Source organism: Moschus berezovskii, chromosome 6 (genome assembly GCF_049115385.1).
Source record: "Moschus berezovskii isolate FMDL1 chromosome 6, NW_MosBer_1.0, whole genome shotgun sequence".
In the NCBI taxonomy this organism is placed as follows: Eukaryota; Metazoa; Chordata; class Mammalia; order Artiodactyla; family Moschidae; genus Moschus; species Moschus berezovskii.
Window position 1 is genome coordinate 23232778 of NC_142465.1, and position 21483 is coordinate 23254260.

The 21483-nt window shown below is 38.8% G+C and overlaps 1 protein-coding gene and 1 pseudogene across 2 annotated transcripts in view; both read right to left on the minus strand.

Annotated features, from left to right (window-relative positions):
• Positions 1-955: 955 nt before the first annotated feature.
• The window catches only part of POC1B (POC1 centriolar protein B), a 110657-nt gene continuing 90129 nt past the window's right edge, over positions 956-21483 (minus strand). For both annotated transcript variants that reach the window (XM_088836847.1, XM_055396735.2), the window contains 2 exons: positions 5392-5610; positions 956-1333 (listed from right to left, as the gene is read on the minus strand). In XM_088836847.1, the coding sequence (XP_088692973.1) occupies positions 1229-1333; positions 5392-5610 (324 nt within the window). In that variant the 3' untranslated portion in view covers positions 956-1228. The remainder of the gene's footprint in view (positions 1334-5391; positions 5611-21483) is intronic.
• Positions 17730-17830, minus strand: LOC148777553 (U6 spliceosomal RNA; annotated as a pseudogene).

A 21483-nucleotide genomic window follows, 5' to 3' on the forward strand; every position in this document is an offset into this window, starting at 1 on the left:
ACCTCATAAATACAATTGAAATCACTTTGAGAAATTTCTCAATATAGACCCGTACGTAAATAGGACTTTTTTTCTTTTCCAAAACAGTATTTTCCCCATGGTATGCCTGCAGGCATCATAAATGTGGACTGTCTTCTCCCATCTTCTCTTTTTGATATAGGTTAACAGAAATGCAAGCTAAATTCTTTTTTTTTTTCAACTTAATCTCTTATTTTAAGATAAAATTCTTAAATTATAACCAAGATCTTTTAGAATGTTTTACTCATTTTCATTTTGTTTCAAATCACAATTGAAAGAGGTAGACAATGATGCAAATAAATGTTCTTTTAAAGTCCTTGTATCCAGGTACCAAAATCACCCTAAATATTCCTGAAGCATGTGAACACACATGTGTGTATATTTTTAAGTATTGCTATTGCATGGTTCTGGGATTTGAGGATTCTGCACTAATTTAATCTTCATAAACTGATATCACAGGTTTGGATATAACCGAAAACATTCAGTGCCTTCATCTACGGGAGAAGATATGTGCACTTCACATATTTCTAATTCTTCATTTTCTTTCAGGTTGGTCAGAGAATAAGCAATATATGCCGTAAATTAAATCAAAATCCCTGCCATATGTCCTGTATGTGCTGTTGCTAATTAAAATAAGTATTCTTGATGTAGAAATTCTGTGGTTTGTTTGAGAGTTTGTGAGATCATCTTTTCATCAAATGGCATAGGTAAGAAAGAGTAAATTTTTTTAACTGAGAAATACAAGTCAGATCATTAATTCATTCTCTGCACATAAAATGCTACTTTAGAGGTAAGAGAATTTATTTCACCCAAAGGGTACTGTTCACTAAGTACACTGATTGTTGAAGGAACTGCCTAAACATGGTCAATTTGAAACAACAACAAAATCCAAAGATTTGGTTCTTTTCCTGGCAGGATTTGAACTATTAATGAAAACTGACATTTAAAAAGTAATATGGGGGGAAATATAGAGCCACTCGAATGCTTATCACTTTATTACTGGAACCATAAATAGTAATGATTTGAATTAGTCCTAGACATTGATTGGTATGTTTAAACTGGTCCTTAATTATGCCTTTTCTGTTGCTCACCCTTTTAAGAAATGCCATGACAATTAGCACATGGTTGCGTTGCATGAAGCAGCTGGTATTGCCTTCCTGAGTGTATGTACATGTGTTCATGTCTCATGACTCTGCTCATACTTTTCTGTTCAAATTTTCCGTTGGATCGCATTGAAAAGCTTTTGCTGATTTTCAAGGCAGTCTTTCAGCTTATCCTCTGTCAAAGTCAGTCGCTGCTCCAAGATCGAAACAGTCTGCAAAACAAGGAGGACAGTCATCAGGGCCTGGAGACCTGGTGGTGGGAATGACGGTGATAAGATAATCTCTGCACTGATCTTTTTCAGAACTGTAACGCCTACCCTTTTACTAGGAGGTTGGCTCAGAAATGAGCTCCAGAACTTGCTCTGTTTCTGCACCCCACCACAAGGCAAAGCACTGCCAAGCCGTTTGAGGAAAAGGGAAAAAGAGGAAGCATTTAAGGAAAAAGGAGTAAATGATCAACCCTCTATGGACAATTCTAAAGTCTGATCTTCTAAAGCATTGATGCCAGAGAAGAGACCACATGAGGCATGTTAAATAGTGTCACAGGTAATGTGGAATGTGGGAGGTGGGACGGAATGCCACATGCCCACTACCACTTAAATGGCATCACTGGTCATTCTGCCACAATCAATCCATATGGACCATATCTATATTACCCTAGACAGCTGGATACCTGGCTTACCTTGAAAATATAATGACTGCCACTCATTTCTGCACCCAGAAGATGACAACAGGACCTCACAGAGTTGGTAGGAAGACTGATTGAAATCAGGCATGTAAAATCCTTAAGCTGGTGCCCGGCACAACAGGACTTTATGAATCTTAGCTATTCTAACTCCTTCGGCTAGTAAGTGAGTATATGAACACACACACACACACACAACTACTTTTAAATTGTGATTATCGATTACTTCACTTCAGTTTTTTTTTTTTAATTTCACTATAAACTAGATTCAGGAAATTGCACACTAAAAAGTGTCAATGAATTCTCATGAGAAAAACACCCTTGTGACCAGCACCATGTCAAGAACTAGTGCCTTGCACGCAGTAACAGCCACTATCCTGACCACTGTAATAATAATCTGCATGTTTTTATGGTTTTATCTTTCAAGTATGCATCCCTAGAAACTACAGCTTTATCTTTACCATTTAATCTGCAGATTCCCCACTTCCTTGCTTTATTTCCTTTATAATTTGTCTATTTACAGGCTCAGGCCATCTGACCTATAGATTCCCTACCAGACTGGATTTTAGGGACTGTGTGCTCCAGATACAGTTAAATCTGTTCTTTTACTCTCTGTATTTTATATAAATTTGAAACAGGATTCAAAGGCTTGATAAGACTCAGGCTAGATCCCTCAGTAAGTCTACTCTTTCTTTAGAGGGCAATGACATTCTATTTCCATTTATTAGTTGGGATGATTTATAAAATACACTTCTCATATATTATTTGGTTACCCGGAAGTACAGTTCATACAGGAAAAACAGCATAAATGCATGGTTACTTTAGTCAATTAGTTTCAAGATAATGAATTGATTCCCTATCAGTTTCTGACAGTAATCAGTTGTTCTTTTTTTTTCTTCTATTATTTAATAGTTTTTTTTCTCTCATATTCCATACTATAGATCATGACTTGTTATGATTGGCCTGGTAAACAGGCCAATCAAAACTAAAGCTGGCATGAGGTTGAGAGAAAAACTGCCTTTTAAAGGCAAGAGATGTCTGATAAACACAAAGTCACCTCCAGCACAATACTGCAATACTGGTAATGATCAAAATTAACAGCAATGCTCATAATACTTTCTAATATTTCTTGGGTGCCTACTACGCTCCAAGCATTTTGCCTGATATTTACATACATTATCACAATGCAAAAAGCAAAAGCTTTTGATACGCATATTATCAACACCTATAACACTGGTTAACTGCAGTTACCTACTGTCTGAAAAATTATAATGAGAAAGTGATATTGTTGCTGCTGCTGCTGCTGCTAAGTCGCTTCAGTCGTGTCCGACTCTGTGCGACCCCACAGACGGCAGCCCAACAGGCTCCCTTGTTAGGTTGGCCCAAATGCTCGTTTGAGTTTTTCTGTAACATCTTACAGCTTACAGAAAAGTCTGAATGTTTTGGCCAACCCAATACAATCTGTACTGAATTATAAACATTGCCACAGGGTTAGGAGATATTCAGTCATCTGTAATTGAAGTGAATCAGAATGTGTTTATTTCACTTGATTCGCCCACAGATTCACACTGTTCCCATTTTGCAAGTGTGCTATGCCTGCTTTTCACTTCTTTCGTATTTGAAGGGTAGTCAGTCCCTCAAAGTTAAAAAAGTAGAGACTTTATCAATAAAGTTTAAAGTGATTCATTTAACCTTGAATCAGGGAAAAAGGTGAAATGGGTCACGAAGCTGATAGAGCAGAGGATGGAAAGACCCTCAAGAGGACCTGCCACTCAATGTGACAGCGCAAGTGAGGAAGCCAGCAAGTGAGGAGCCAGGGCCCTGGGAAACAGGCCCATCAAAACTAGAGCTGGCAGGAGGTTGAGAGACAAACTGCCTTTTAAAGATGAGAGACATCTGATAAACACAAAGTCACCTCCAGCACAATACTGCAAAGCAAAAATTGGTGATTTTCCTATGATTTTCACTGAACAAATCTTATGACTCCAAGGTCTCACAAGACTTATTCCCACAACCTGTCATGACCCGTATCCATGTCCCTTAACTCCAAGGTTCGGAGATGTTATCTAAAGGGTAAAATTTTTAATTACTGGCTCTAAACCCAGAAGGGAACGTTAAAAGATTCATGCCAAGGTCTTTAATTCTCTGGAGATGAGAACTGGACATCTGGACGATTCTTAATTACCTGGGCAATTATAATGAACAGGACTGAAAACAAGAATTAGATATACTTTGGCCACCTCATGCGACAAGTTGACTCACTGGAAAAGACTCTGATGCTGGGAAGGATTGGAGGCAGGAGGAGAAGGGGACGACAGAGAATGAGATGGCTGGATGGCATCACCGACTCGATGGACATTAGTTTGAGTGAACTCCGGGAGTTGGTGATGGACAGGGAGGCCTGGTGTGCTGTGATTCATGGGGTCACAAAGAGTTGGACATGACTGAGCGACTGAACTGAACTGAACTGATGCAAGAGTTATTTCAACTTGAAATATTTATTCTGGGGAAGTAATCGACATCTCCAGTTCACATCAGAGCTTCTTTCTGTATAAGTTGGGACAGCATCTGCTCTGATAAATATTAGTATCCTCATCCTATTTATCAAAGAATGGTAAGACTTATTGAAAAGAAACACCAAGGAGAACTGTAAGGACAACCTTTGATGTATCCATTTTAATACACTGCTTCCATTATATGACATCTAAATTTCCTGACCAAGAGTTGTAAGACCTTTGGTATGTTAAGATTCATGGTATTCCTTCTTTGCAAAGGTAAACTGGCATTCTGTAAAGCAATTATCCTTCAATAAAAAAATAAATTAAAAAATTGCTTAAATGTAATTAAAAGGGATTAAGCCATTACATCTTTCCTTTTCACTGTAAAATTAATTATTCACTACAAGCATGACTATATAGTGAAATTTAATAAAAGAATGTATACAGTCTGGTAAAAAAAAATGAATGCTGGAAGTCAACATGTGCAGTAAAAAATTAAAATTTAGCATCAATAAAAAAAAAAAAAGACTGGGTAATATTCTAAAAGGGGAATGCAAAAACCTCATCTCCAGAATAGAGTGTCCTTTAAGAAGCTTTGGAATGAGGGGAGTTAGTTATACATTGGACAGAGGGAATTATCCTCAGAGTGAAAACTAAAAGCATTGCCAATATTTCATTCTAACTGAAATGATTAATCCCAATACATTTTTTCTTTTGGCCTTAAATATTTCTTTGATAATATCCAAAATCTGAATACCCTGCATCAGAAAATTCTTAGGGCAAAACATTACTGTCCAGAATCAAATTTACAGCATGAAGGACCACAACAGTTCTTCACTGTCTCCTGCCCTCCCTTCTGGTCCTCAGATGCCAGATATAGTACAGTGTGTGTATGAACACACGTTTACATACGCATGGGCTCAGACCTTGCCTCCACAAGATCTAGAGCATCTCAGCAGAGCATGTGTTGCTCTGTTAACTGCCACCTTTGAGCTTGCTGAGAAAGAGAGTATCCCCCCTGCTCTGCTAGTTCTGCAGCCTGCTGTAACCAGGCTCTTACCTCTAAGTGTGAAACACACCAACCCACCTGTGTCAAAACATTGAGCTGTTCCATAATATGCTCTAATGCGTCGGTCACAGCAAGCGGTATGCTTCTTTGACTCTCAGAAGGGAGGTCGCTTATGTCTTCTGTTTTCTTTTTCAAGACTGTAGGTGAACATTCTGATGACATTAAAGAAGGATTCAAGAAATATCCGCTGATCTCTTCACCCTTGTCTGGTAGAGTTCTAACAGTGGTTTCTGTTGTCTTTGACACCATAGAAAAGATGGGAAGAGTTATGTTTTCCAAACTTTAAAATTATATATATATATATATAATATATATAGTTTCAATATTCCTCTTTTAAAAGCCCAACTTGCATTTAATTTTTATCTTCAACTACTGAAAATTACAAGAGGAAAAAAAGGCTAAAAAAGAGAATTGAGGAAATTCACAATTTTCCTTGTTTTTTTTTCAGTGAAATATAGTTTGTATGTTGTATGTATCTGTCTGAAGGATGAGGTGTTATACATTTAAACAGGTTGTTAAATGCTGTCTAATTCTTGATTTTAAAAGTCATGTCAATTAAGATGACTATTATTTGATTTCTGAGGGGAGGAGACAAGATGGCAGACTAGAAGGGCTTGGGTTTGAGTCCTCTCATGAAACACCAAAATTACAACAAACTGCTGAAGAACCATCGACAAAAAAGACTGAAACCTATCAAAAAAGATATTCTACACTCAAAGATGAAAAAGAAGACACAGCAAGATGGTAGGAGGGGGTGCTTTCCCAATATAATCAAATCCCATAACCACTAGGTGGGCAATTCCCACAGAAGGGAGAGTTCTGAGCCTCACTTGAGGTTCCTGAACCTGGGGTCTGGCATCAGGAAGAGGAGGAGCCTCTGACTTTGAAGAGCGTAAGTACAGGAGCTCCATAGGACTGGGTGAAACAGAGACTCCACTCTTGGAGGGCACATATAAGATTTGATTTCAAATGCACTGCAAGCCACGGTAAGGTAATGACTCCATAGGAGCCTGGGCCAGGCCTGCCTAAGGATCTTGGAGGGTCTCCTGGGGAGGTGGGGCTGTGGCTCACTATAGGGTCAAGGGCACTAATGGCAGAGATACTGGGGAATATTCACTGACATGAGTTCTCCTTGAGGTTGTCATTTTCACAGAGACAGGGCCCCACTCAACAGCCAACAGGCTCAGCGCTGGAACACCTCATGACAAACAACCAACAAGGTGGGAACGCCTTGGGGACAGCTGCCAAATGGAGGGAGCCCCATCCATCAGTAGACACGCTGACTAAAGTTGTCCTGAATGTACAGCCACCTCTAAACACACACCATGACACAGCCCTCCCACTGGGAAACCTGCACAAAGCTCCTAGACCAGACACACCCAGCAGGAGGCAGACACTAAAAGCAAGAGGAACTACAGTCTTTCAGTTTGTGAAACAGAAACTGCAATCACAGAAAGTCAGACAAAGTAAGATGACAGAGAAATATGTTCCAGAAGAAGGAACAAGATAAAACCCCAGAAGAACAATTACACAGTTCAGTTCAGTTCAGTTCAGTCACTCAGTCGTGTCCGACTCTTTGCGACCCCATGAATCACAGCACACCAGGCCTCCCTGTCCATCACCAACTCCTCGAGTTTACTCAAACTCATATCCATTGAGTTGGTGATGCAGAGTGGAGATAGGCAAACTACCTAAAAAAGAACTCAGAACAATGATAGTAAAGATGATCCATGATATCAGAAAAAGAATGGGGGCACAGACCAAGAAGATACAAGAAAATATAAAAAGCTAGAAAATACAAACAACAAACAGTTGAACTATACAATAACTGAGATGAAAAACACACTACATGGAATCAGTAGCACAATAAATGAAGCAAAAGAACAAATAAGTGAGCTGAAACACAGATGGGTGGAAATCACCGCCATGGAACAGAATAAAGAATGAAAAGAAATGAGGACACTCTCAGAACCTCTGAAACAACATTAAATGTACCAACATTCCCCTTATAGGGGTCCTAGAGAAGGCAGAAGGGGTCTGAAAATATCTGAAGAGATAACAGGTGAAAACTTAACTAACTTGGGAATGGAAATGGTCACACAAGTTCAGGAAGTGCAGAGAGTCCCATATATTAATAGATAAACCCAAGGAGGAACACGCCAAGACTAATGCATATTAATCAAACTGACAAAAATATAATTGACACCACAGAAATACAAAGAACCATAAGAGACTACTATAAACAACTCTATGCCAATAAAACGGACAATCTAGAAGAAATGGACAAATTCTTAGAAAGGTACAATCTTCCAAGACTGAATTAGGAAGAATTAGAAAGTATGAACAGACAAATCACAAGTACTGAAAGTAAAATTATGATTTTAAAAAATCCTAACAAAATTCCAGGACCAGACAGCTTCATAGCTAACGTCTATCAAATATTTGGAAAACAGGAAACATCTATCCTTCTGAAACTATTCCAAAAAACTGCAAAAGAAGAAACACTCCCACACTTATTCTATGAGGCCACAATCACCCTGATTCCAAAACCAGACAAACTGTTGAAGTGAAAGTCATTCAGTCGTGTCCGACTCTTTGCGACTCCATGGACTATTGAGTCCATGGAATTCTCCTGGCCAGAATACTGGAGTGGGTAGCTGTTCTCTACTCCAGGGGATCTTCCCAACCCGGTGATCGAACCCAGGTCTCTCTCATTGCAGGTGGATTCTTTAGCAGCTTAGCCACCAGGGAAGCAAAACCAGACAAAGATACCACAAATAAAGAAAATTACAGGGCAATATCACTGAACATAGATGCAAAAATTCTCAACAAAATGACAGCAAAGCAAATCCAATGATACATTTACAGGATCATATACATGATCAAGTGGGCTTTATCCTAGGGATGCAAGGACTTTTCCTTGTCTGCAAGTCAATCAGTGTGATACACCACATTAACAAATTGAATAATAAAAACCACATGATCTCTCAATAGATGTAGAAAGAGCTTTTGCCAAAACCCAACATCTATTTATGATTAAGGAAAAACAACAACAACTCTCCAGGATGTGGGCATAGAAGGAACCTACCTCAACATATTAAAGGCCATATATGACAAACCTATATAAACTGACATCATACTCAATGATGAAAAACTGAAAGCATTTCCTCTAAAACCAAGAACAAGATGAAGATGTCCACTCTTGCCACTTTTATTCAACATAGTTTCGGAAGATCTAGCCATGACAATCAGGGAAGAAAAAGAAATAAAAGGAATCTAAATTAGAAAAGAAATAAAACAGTCCCAGTTAGAAGGTGACATGAAACTGTGTGTGAAGTGTTAGTCACTCAGTCGTGTCTGACTCTTTGCGACACCATGGGCTGTAGCCCACCAGGCTCCTTCATCCATGGGATTCTCCAGGCAAGAATACTGGAGTGGGTTGCCATTCCCTTCCCCAGGGTATCTTCTCAACCCAGGGATGGAACCTGGGTCTCCTGCATTGCAGGAAGATTCTTTACTGTCTGAGCCACCAGGGAAGCCCAACATGATTCTATATGAATCTACCAGAAACCTACTCAAGTTCATCAGTGAATTTGGTAAAGTTTCAGGATAAAAACTTAACATACAGATATCTCTTCCCTTTCTATACACTAATAAGGAAAGATCAGAAAGAGAAATTAAGGAAACAATCCCATTTACTATTATTTCAAAAAGAATAAAATATCTAAGAATAAACCTACTTAATGAGGCAAAAGACCTGTACCATACTCCAAAAACTTTAGGATGCTGATAAAAGAAATTGAAGATGACAGAAACAGATGGAAAGATATCTTATGTTCTTGGACTAGAAGAATCAATATTGTTAAAATGGTCATATTACCCACAGGAACCTACAGATTTAATATAATCCCAATGAAACTACCAATAGCATTTTTCACAGAACTAGAACAAAAAAAAATTTTTTTTTAATTTGTATGGGAACACATAAGACTCTGAATAGCCAAAGCAATCTCGGGAAAGAAAAATGGAGCTGGAGGAATCAGGCTCCCTGACTTCAGATTATACTACAAAGTTACAGTAATCAAGACAGTATGGTAATGGCACAGACACAGAAATATAGATCAATGGAACAGGACAGATGCTCAGAAATAAACTTATAACCTATGGTCAATTAATCTATGACAAAGGAGGCAAGAATATACAATGGAGAAAAGACAGTCTCTTCAATAAGTGGTGCTGGGGAAATTGGATAGCTACATGCAAAAGAATGAAATTAGAACATTTCTAACATCATAAACTCTTATAAGGCTTTGTGCCATCAGTAGAGCACTTATCACTTCTTGTTCTGTTTGTGTTTTCATGTCTGTATTCCCTAGCAGATTATGAGGGTTACTCTCTTGAGGGCAGGAGCCATAACTTGGTCATTTTTCTTCCTAAGGTGCCTAGCACAGAGTATGAGACACGGACGGGGCTCAACATTTGTTGAACTAAACTCAACTGACTGTCCTGCATCTGACGAGCCATCAACAAAATGTAAGTATTAATAATTTGACAGTATTTGGAGAGAAGTATAAACTTAAAAGTTAAGATAATATCGTTCTCTACTAAAAATTAGTCTTAAATGCCTCCTAAAGGTGCAGTCTCTTCCCAGGTGGCACAGTTGGTAAAGAATCCACCTGCCAGTGCAGGAGACACAAGAGATGTGGGTTTGATCCCTGGGTCTGGAAGATCTGCTGGAGAAGGAAACAGCAACCCACTCCAGTATTCTTGCCTGGAAAATTCCACAGATACAGGAGCTTGGTGGGCTCCAGTTCATGGGGTCATAAGGAGTCAGACATGAACACACACATGCACACACAAAGGCACAATCAGGGAGCAATATAAGCATTTATCACTCACCTGAAAATCACGGCTTGATTTTTATCCCCTAAAAGTATATTTGATGGTTTCTGGTGAAATAGCATAAGGATTTTCTGACAAGCATGAACGCAAAGGAGGCACTTCACATGTAAAGTGAAAGTGAAAGTCGCTCAGTCATGTCCGACTCTTCGTAACCCCATGGACTATACAGTTCATGGAATTCTCTAAGCCAGAATACTGGAGTGGGTAGCCTTTCCCTTCTCCAGGGGATCTTCCCAACACAGGGATTGAACCCAAGTCTCCCCCATTGCAGGCAGATTCTTTTCCCTGAGCCACATGGGAAGCCCTAAAATAAGTCAGTTTGGGCTTATAATCAACATTTCTAGTTTTGCTTCAATTCTGTAAGTAGAAACTAAAACTTACAGCGAGAACAGTCTATCCAAAAGTGGTCTTGACCCCTCCAGCTAAAGTGAGTTTCCCATCATTGAAGGTTCTAAAATAGACTTGGGATGGTCACTTGTCAGGGATATTGTGAGAAATATACAAACATTAAATCAGGAAATTCAAACTGAATGCCCTTTGAAAGTCCTTTCCATTCCTGACATTCTGAGAGTTTTTAAGTCACTACACGCACACTACTCTCTTACAAAATGCCTGCCTGAAATAGACTAGGATAACAAAAAATATCTTTTGCCTGGACAAAAATAAAAGCAAAGACTACTTTTTAAAGAAAGAATGGATCATTTATTTTCAATGAGAACATTCAGAATCAAGATTAGAAACTCCAATTATCTTTATATGGTATCTAAAATAATGAAGATACACCATTTATTCAAACAAGATTGTTTTATTTTAGCACTTATGGGTCTGGAAAACTCTAGATGCCAGGGATATAGGAGTATATTAGTTTCCTACCATGACTTAAATTACCCACAAGTTTAGTGGCTTAAAACAATACAGATTTACTCTCTTAAAGTTCTGAAGGCCCAGATAAGATTTTATGGGGCTAAAGTCAAGGTATCAGCAGAGTTCCCCACAGAGTTCCTTCTGGCGGTTCTGGGGGGAAACTATCCTTGCCTTTTCCAGCTCCTTGAAGATGCTGACATTTGTAGCTCTAGGCTCCATCACTCTGATCTCCACTTCTCTACTTCCCATGCCTCCCTCTTCACCCTCTAAGGACCACTGTGATTGCACTGGACCATAATCTAGGATAATCTCCCCATCCCAAGGTCCTTAACTGGATCATATTTGCAGAGCCCCGTTGCCATGTGCATGCCTGTTTGCATGCTCAGTGGCTTCAGTTGTGTCTGACTCTTAGCGGCTCCATGGACCATAGGCCGCCAGGTTCCCCTGTCCATGGGATTCTCCACACAAGAATACTGGAGTGGTTGCCATGCCCTCGTCCAGGGGATCTTCCCTACCCAGTGATCGAACTGGCATCTCTTCTGTCTCTTGAATTGGCAGGTAGGTTCTTTACCACTAGCGCCACCTGGGAAGCACCTCTGCCATGTAAAGAACTTTTTTGACAGATGCTGGAAATGAGGACATGGACATCTTTTTGGACCATTACTCTGCCTGATACAAGAAGTGAATAAACAAGAGACCCTGTTGACATGGGGTTATATTCCAGTGGGTAAATATACAGATATGTGATATAATCTCAGGTAGTAACAAGGGTTATAAAGAAAAATAAAGCTGGGTAAGGTGTTACATTATGATTTAGCTCCACTGATGATGCATTTTTTAATGGGAAGGAAGGTAGAGAATAAATTTTGGGCATGTTAAGTTTGAGATGCTTATGTGATTTCCAAATGGAAAAGTCATGGATATATCTGGAAATACATGAATCTAGATTTCTGTGGAGAGCCTGGGGCTAAAGATATAAACTTGGGAATTATCAGAATATATATGGGCTTCCCAGGTGGTGCAAGTCATAAAGAATCTGCCTACAATACAGGAGACCCAGGTTTGATCCCTGGGTCAGGAAGATTCCCTGAAGAAAGGAACAGCAACCCACTCTAGTATTCTTGCTGGGAAATCCCACAGAGGAGACTGGCAGGCTACAGTTGATGGGGTTGCTTTGGCTTAGCATGCAGCATAGAACATACATATATTTACCAGTTTTTACAATGGACACAAATGAACAGCCAGGTGAAGAGGTACATAAGGCAAGGTCTGGAAGGGTATCACTTGCAGAAGCTTCTGTTCCCTTGGAGTTGGGGTGTGAGGCATGTAACTCTTTATAGCTATGAGTCTAGGAACCAAACAGAATAACTGCAAAGACTTTAGAAGGCAGGAAGAAAGGAGCAGGAAAGGTGACTAGCGGCTCATGTGGAAGGTGAGGTACTGGACTAGAAGCCAAGGAAGGAAAAGGGAGTGGTCTCCAAGACCAAGTCCTGTAGAAAGACTGATGTGAACCTTGACAGGAGTGGAATGGTGGGGGCAAAAGCTGAACTGAAGTGAATTCAGAAGGGTGAAAAAAGGAAAATGAAAACAGGAAGACTGAATGTATGCCTTTCTTTTAAGAAGTTTTGCCAAAAAGGAGAGCAGAGCAATGTGACAGGACCTGGAAACAGATGAGGGGTCAAATGAAGTTTTCCTTTTGAAAGATGAGAACTACATCACAAACGCGTGCTGATGAAAAAGATCAAACAGAAAGAGAGCGCTGATGTCACAGGAAAGGGAGGAGGTAACTACTTAGTAAATGGATTGCGAGGCAGTACTGAGTGCTCCTGGAGTTTTGTATGAATAAATGCAAGGGGAAGTCAGTCAGCATGGCTGGCTAGTCAAGTTCAGTTGCTTGGGTGTATAGAGTTGGCAGAAAAATATAACCAGGCTGAAGTTTTTTTGGTGACTACAATGGAGAGAGAAAGGGGGCGAGGGCGTGAATATGATGCTGACTATAGAATCTAAGCCCATAAAGAAGAGACGTGCATACAGACACAGAACGTGAGCAATGAAAAGGCAGAGGCTCGGTGGGCTGGAGCTCCTCTGGAGCTGATGAATTATCGAAACTGGAAGACTAGAGGAAGTGGCGGCCAGTGAGTGGGAGGCTTTACACTGAGTTTACCATCAACACAAAGGATTCAGACGGTTACTGAGTTCTTCTGAGAATCCTGACCAGAAGGGGACGGATGTATTTCAGAAGTGAGTCAGAGTGTTGCTCTGTCTTTGGTTCTTTCCTTGAGATCAAAAGCCAGTGTTAACCAAGGTGTGGATGGATTAATTGGAGATACAGAACACAGAGCTATGGAGTCACCTGTGTGGGCTTGTCACAGGGCCACAACACAGGCAGGAATTGTTCTCAGTTTCTAACACTCTTAGGAAGAAAAGGCTGTTCATCCTGAAAGAGAAAACCACATCTATTTTATATCTGCACAGTGTATTGAACATCCTTGTAAGAACATACTTATCTGATCCAGTTGGATTGATTTAAAAATATTTCTAGGATAGAATCAGAGAATGTCATGTGAAATTTGTGTCTCCCAGACTAAATTCGCTGAGCTGAGAAAGCCTTCTGTTTATCCCTTGGGAAAAATCATACATCTTTTTTTTCTCAAAGAGAGAAAAAAGAGGCTTTGTGGTAACGTTTTACCGAGGGCTTTGATTTCTCTTCTTCAAACCAAATTGGAAATTTCATTTTTGTCAGAAGACTTGAAAAACACCCCTGCCTCAATGCAGCTATCAACTAGAATATCTGAATGATTAATTCTGTGCCCTTGGAAATGACAGCCAAGGCCATAAATCTGTCTGTCTTTATTTTTAATCTTTACTATCATCTCCAGAGAAGCTTATTAGTTTTGAAGCCATGAATAGGTAGGATAGAGTTAGGACAAATAAATCTGTGCAAAAAATCCTTCCAAGTTTCATGATTAGGCAAACATAAGCTATGAATCCCTTAAAGGAATATGTCTTCAAATGCCCTGTGCTGAGTCTCAAATTGTGCACTTTATCAGATAAATCTTAATTAATGATAAAGCACTACCCAGAATTATCTAGGGGAAGTAGAGAAAGAGAGCAGGTAGTCCATGAACTAGAATTAGTACTCTCTCTTCTGCGTTAATATAAAACTAAAAATGCTATTCCCAGTATTCTAGATGAATATAAAACCAATAAAACATTCTGTAAATTCCAAAGAGAAAACACGTAGTTATTATATCTCTTGTAAATCCTGCTGTTATACCCCAAAGGCCTAAAGAGTAAGGGATTTATTCTTATTATCTCTTTCCTGTAGAATCAACAAGAACATTTTATGCAAACTGCTGAAATGACTAGGGTAGAAATCAACCATTATTTATAGCGATACCGCACTCTGTTCAAAACAGGTGTGTGTGTGTATGAATCTAAATTCTGAGGCAGGTAGTAGCTTATACTGTACAATGATGTAGTGCTTTAAAAGATGTTTTACATTCAAGTAAGGATCACACCTTGCAAAAACTGAAGTCTGATTTGGAAGACCACATTTGGTTTAGTTGCACCCATATCATGTCTCAAAAAAAAACCCATCTGATCATCTTTCAGAAAGCTGCCCCTTCTCTGTATGCATATCAACCATCAAGTGAAATTAATATAGGCATGAATAAGAGATGCAGCCTCATTGTAACACTAACATTTCTGAATGAATCTGGAATCCTCCTCTTTTCATCTCATAATAACTAATATTTTTAAGTTCCAATTTTGCTCTTAAAATTCAATGAAAATACCAAGTGAAGTTAAGTCAAAAAGAGAAAGACAAATACCATGATATCACTTATATGTGGAATCTAAAATATGACATAAATGAATTTATCTGTGAAACAGACTCACAAACATCGAGAATAGCCTTGTGGTTTCCAAGAAGGTGGGGGAGGAATGGATCAGGAGTTTGGGATCAGCAGAAACAAACTCATATATGGCATGGATAAACAAGGTCCTACTGAATACCACAGGGAACTATATTCAGTGTCCTATGATAAACCATAACAGAAACCAATATGAAAAGGAATGTGTGTGTGTATATATATATATATATGTATAACTGAATAACTCTGCTGCACAGCACAAATTAACATAAAATTGTAAACCAATTATAATAAACTTTAAAAAAAATTCAGTGAAAAGGTATAAGAATAATAAAGCAACCTTCTCCTCCACCCTCTTAAAGGATGCCACCATTCTGAATATGGTGTCTGTCACCCCAACCTATGTCCCTCTACTTTTATCACATAAGTTGACACCCCTAAAGAGCAGTATTGCTTTTGCATGTATTCAAGCTTCACATAAAACAGTATTATATTAGGTCTCTTTAGTAGTTTCTGTTAACCAATATTGTTGGATTTGCTACAGATAAGTTTGCTTCACTTATTTTCATTGCCAAATAGCATTCCACTGATGGATTATTCCATAATTTATGTATCCTTTGTACTGGTAACTAGCATTGAATTCCATAGTAAGCACTCTTATAAATGTGTCTAGTACACAGGAAGGTGAGTTTCTCTAGAGTCACAGTTTTACCAGATATTCTCCCAAATGGTGGGATCAACCTACTCTTCCCTGTGCAGAAGAAAATCTCCCCTTTTTCTACAAAGTCAAAAATATCTGATAGACATTTTAAATTTTAACAAACTAATGGACAGGAAATGATTTCTCAAAGTTTTAATTTCATTGTGCATTTCTTTGATTACTGGTGACTTGAGCATATTTTATGTGTATATTGATCATTCTTCTGCAAGTTGCCTACTTATGTCTTCTGTCCACTGTTTAGTTGGTCTACTTCTCTTTTTTCTAATTAATATTTAAGAGTGCCTCATAGAGAGAAGTGCAAATCAGAACTACAGTGAGGTACCACTTCACACTGGTCAGAATGGCCACCATTAAAAAAAAAAAAGAATTACCATGTAACATAGCAATGACACTCCTGGGCATATATCCAGACAAAACTACTATAATTCAAAAAGATACGTGCCCACTTATGTTCATAGCAGCACGATTCACAATAGCTAAGACAAGGAAACAACCTAAATGTCCTTTCACAGATGAATGGATAAATAAGATGTGGTACATATACACAATACTATTCAGTCATAAAAGAGAATGACACAATGCCATTTACAGCAATATGGATGTGACTAAAGAATATCATACTAAGTAAGTCAGAAAGAGAAAGACAAATACCATGATATCACTTATATGTGGAATCTGAAATATGACACAAATGAACCTACCTATGAAACAGAAACAGAATTAGGGACAGAGAATAGACTTTATAACTGAATCACTTTGCTATACAGCAGTAATTAACACAACATTTTAATTCAACTATACTTTGATAAAATAAACAAAAAAGTGTTCCTGATATATTACAGTTGTAAATACTTTGTTTATATGTGTAATACATCCCGTACTCTGTGGATTGGGTTCACTTTTATTTTATGGGATATATTTTTACAGATTTTTTTTGCTTTAAATGTAGTCAAATTTATTAAACTTTTTCTTTTATGATTTGTACATTTTATATTTTGCTTAAGTAATCCTTGACTACCCAAAATACAAATATGTTCCTCTGTTTTCTTTTAGAAGTTTTGAGGTATGGTTTTTCACACTTAAGGCTTTAACCCATCTGCTATTAATTTTGTTTGTGGTTAAAAGTAAGAACATAATTTTATTTTTTTCCAAATAGCTGGCCATCCCAGCAACATTTATTGAACAGTCGATTTAGTGTCTACTTCATCTTCACGGATCCAGAGAGTCAGGCCTTTCATACACCAACCATCTGCATTTGTGTGGTTCTGTCTATGTGTCCTTCACATATTTCAAACCCTGTAACAATACAGTGTGTGTGTGTGTGTTAGTCGCTCAGTTGTGTCCGACTTTGCAACCCTGTGGACTGGAGCCCATCAGGCTCCTCTGTCCGAAAAATTCTCCAGGCAAGAACACTGGAATGGGTAGCCATTCCCTTCCACAGGTGAATCTTCCTGACCCAGGGATCAAACCTGGGTCTCCAGCATCACAGGCAGATTCTTTACCATCTGAGCCACCAGGGATGCTCATTCTTAGAGCTTAATGAGTGAGTCCCCAACCTTCAAAGAGCTTCAAAATTGCCCTGGGTATTTTTGGCCCTTTACTCTTCCATATATGCCATGAAATCAACTTTCTAGGTTTCATTAAAAATCTTACTGGGATGTTTATTGGAATTACCTTGAATTTTTAGATTTATTTGGGGAGATCTAAACTCCAATACTTTGACCACCTCATGCGACGAGTTGACTCACTGGAAAAGACTCTGATGCTGGGAAGGATTGGGGGCGGGAGGAGAAGGGGACAACAGAGAATGAGATGGCTGGATGGCATCACCGACTCTGTGGACATGAGTTTGAGTGAACTCTGGGAGTTGGTGATGGACAGGGAGGCCTGGCGTGCTATGATTCATGGGGTCGCAAAGAGTCGGACACGACTGAGTGACTGAACTAAACAACTTCATGACCTTGAGCCTCCCTATCTACAAATAAAATATTCCAAGACACATGGCACATTTAATAAATTCATGTTATCCTCTTGTGGTGGCCACTCTAGTATTTTCTGTATCTTTTCAATTTTAGTATATGTGCTGCAAAAGCAAATACACCACCACCACTTTAGTATCATGGTAATGTACACAGAGGACCAATCAAACCAACAAGCCAAATAACTATCCTCATTGTTTTTATGAAGCGTAAAATTACCACAGAATCAAAAGGATTATTTAGAATAAATTTCTGAAAAAATAATTTCCTGGGCTTGCTGACTCCCTGAGATAAATAATGCCATCCCTTGACATTTTTTACAAGCTTATCTACTATTCCTTAAAACTCTTCAAGTGCCAAGTTCAGGAGAAGTAAGCTGTGTGTGAAAAGTCATGTTTTAATTGTACACATAAAATAACTCATGTTTCATGCTTTGCTCACTTGAATAAGACTGGCTTCCTCACTGTGTTTTAATACTATAAAGAAGCAATTTTAAGGCAGGAATTCATCCAATCATTTAACAAAGCTACATTCAGAAAACTGGCAAGCTTTACAGAACATCTTTTAGAGGGCAAATATTATATTTATTTATGGTTCTACTCACCAGCTAGCATAATGTGAACATTCCAGTACGATTAATGATAACTGTGATTATAACAGGAATGTATATTCACAGCTGGGTACTGAGAACCACTGTTTTATTTATTATTCATTATATCATTCAAAAAACAGAGAATGAAAGCTTTCTATGTGATCTCGGTATACACAATGCACGTTATATTAGTTGATTTTAATTTGCATTTGCAAATTAATGAAGTCATTCCTCATCTTCCCCAAATAGATGCAGTTTGTCCCTGATCTAAATCTCTATAAAAATTAAAATTTTGTTTCTTAACGGCAATTATTATTTTTCCTTCCACTTCTGCTATTTGTAATACTGTGTAATTATCCATGCTAACATATAATATGGCACTATATGAATGAGGCATCAAGTCGCACAGACTTGGCTTTAGTCTTTTCTGTGCACTGACTGTGTGACCTTGGACAAATTCCTTGGCCTCTTGAAGCCTTAGTTTCCTCATCTGTAAAATGAAGAAATTTTATTGGGCTATATTATACGATGGCTGTGACAATACTGGTAAAGAGTTTAATCTATACTCTGTAATCAATTACCTATCATTATCAATATTATCATATTGTGTCCTCCCCTCAGTTCAGTTCAGTTCAGTCGCTCAGTCGTGTCCGACTCTCCGCGACCCCATGAATCACAGCACGCCAGGCCTCCCTGTCCATCACCAACTCCCGGAGTTCACTCAAACTCATGTCCCCTGCTTCCACTAAAATCTGAATTGCACCTTTCGAGAAGACAGAAGTCATACCTCGACTTCTTTTAGATAGTTGACAATATGGTGAGTACTGCCTGTATGAGGCATACATAAAATAATTAATAAAATCTGTTGAATTAAAGATAATTTTCTACCCATTGTAGTCAAAGTTTAAAAAATTCTCCTATGTCTGGTTTCTCTAATTAACAGGCTATTTAAGGGCTGGTGGCAGCTGAATAAATAAATGAATGTGTGTGTGCTCAGTCATTCAGTCGTGTCCAATTCTTTGTGACCCCACGGACTGTAGTCCACCAGGCTTTTCTGTCCATGGACTTTTCCAGGCAAGAATACTGGAGAGGGTTGCCACTTCCCACTCCAGGGGATCCTCCCGACCCAGGGATCTAAACTATGTCTCTAGTATTTAGGACAGAGAGCTTACAAGTAGAAAATCAGTAACAAACACTTCATTATAAATAACTGAAGATGCCATGTATTACTGTTTGATAGACATACTATATTTTTCTTTCCTACATTTTTCTATGTTTATAGTGTAGAAAGGTATGGGTGTTTTGCTCCTAATTTTGCTGGTAGAAGAAACTCAGAAACCAAAGGATAACAACCATGATTTGATAACTAAGAAGGACCTATTGTATAGTACATAGAACTATACTCAATATTTTTAAATAACCTATAAGGGAAAAGAATCTGAAAAAATATATAATATGTAAATATATCACTTTGCTGTACACCAGAAACTAACACAATATCATAAATAAACTATACCTCAATTTAAAACATTAATTTTGAAAATGACTGTATTTTTAACAAACTATCGTGGGGAACATGGTCCAGGAGAATTCATATTCAAATATATCATAAAGTTCAAAAATATTTTTCATGCCATCATGAGTCAAAGAGAATATGAACTAGATTCAGTAACTTTATAAAAGGAGTGGTTAAGAATCATGAAAATTTATTTGCACTAAACACATACCCAGAGGAGTAAGCAGGAAGTTCTTAAAGAGGAAGCCAGGACAGCACCAGAGCACGCTGCTACTTATCGCCATTAAATGCAACCCACTTTATCTGCTTTATGTTTCAGTTGCAGTATTTACCAAATAATCAGCATTATTCAAACAGTGGTCTAATGATTCCTTCGGATGAATGAGATGAGATTACTGCTGATCATCTATCAAAATTGTTACCGTGTTTGGTATGGAGACCCAGTTCAGGGATCATCCCGTGGGACTTTGCAGCTTACTCAGTTAAAGATTCTTAGATCTGGACTTCTGCCTGGATGCTCCACACCCAAGCCCTGGCTTTCAGTGCCATTATCTACCTAGGAGCTTCGCACTTGGGAGATAGTCTATACTCCCCCTCTCCTCCCCCTTCTCCCCCTCATCTAATCAGTAAACAGAATTTTAACTCTCTCTCTTCAGGATCTCGTGGCTCAGTCTTCTCTTCTTTACTCCCCTCCATGTCACTGCTGGAGATCAAACACCTCCCACCCTACATCTGGATCAGCATTGCACTTGCCTGCTAATGTTCATGCCTCCAGTCTCACCTCCCTCTAACCTCTCCTTTATCATGTCTCTAGAGTAACTGTCCTAAAACCCAAATTTGCTCTTGCCACTCTCCTGCTTAAAATCTTTCGGTGGTCTGCCAACAATTATTAGGGTGAATCCAAACACCGTCAAATAGCATTCAAGATTGTCCATGATTCACCCTCACCTTCTCTCTCCTGACTCATCTCTTGCTATATAGAGTCAGCTACTGTTCCCGCAGCCAAGCAGGCAGTTCACGGGTCCCTGAATTTGCCATCCCCTTTCAAGCCTTCTCATCCACACATATACTGAACTGTGTGTTTTCCATAACGGCAGGCAAATCCTTAAAGAATCAGCTCAAATTTCAACCCATCCCAGGAAGTTATCTCTGATTTAAGTTTTCTGTCCCCCACCCTAATTTTCTGGGCTTCTCTGGTATATCAGTGGTAAAGAATCGACCTGCCAATGCAGGAGACACAGGTTCAACCCCTGGGTCAGGAAGACGGCCAGAGGAGGAAATGGCAGCCCATTCCGGTATGCTTGCCTGGGAAATTGCATGGGCAGAAACTGGCGAGATACGGTCCATGGGGCCGCAAAGGGTCACACACAACTGAGCACACACACTCTAATTTCCTAGCACTTACACACATGCACACACTCACACTTCTTATTTAACCACTCTACTGATGTACTCCCATAGCAACTGAGGTATTTATCACTATTACTGGACTGTCTTTCATCTGTGTATTCTCATTGCTTGGTATATAATAGGTGCACAACACATATATTGAGTAAAAATTAATATATTCTAGCTGTCTCCTTCTGAATGTCTTCTGAACATTCAGAAAACTAAGATCATGGCATCTGGTCCCATCACTTCATGGGAAATAGATGGGGAAA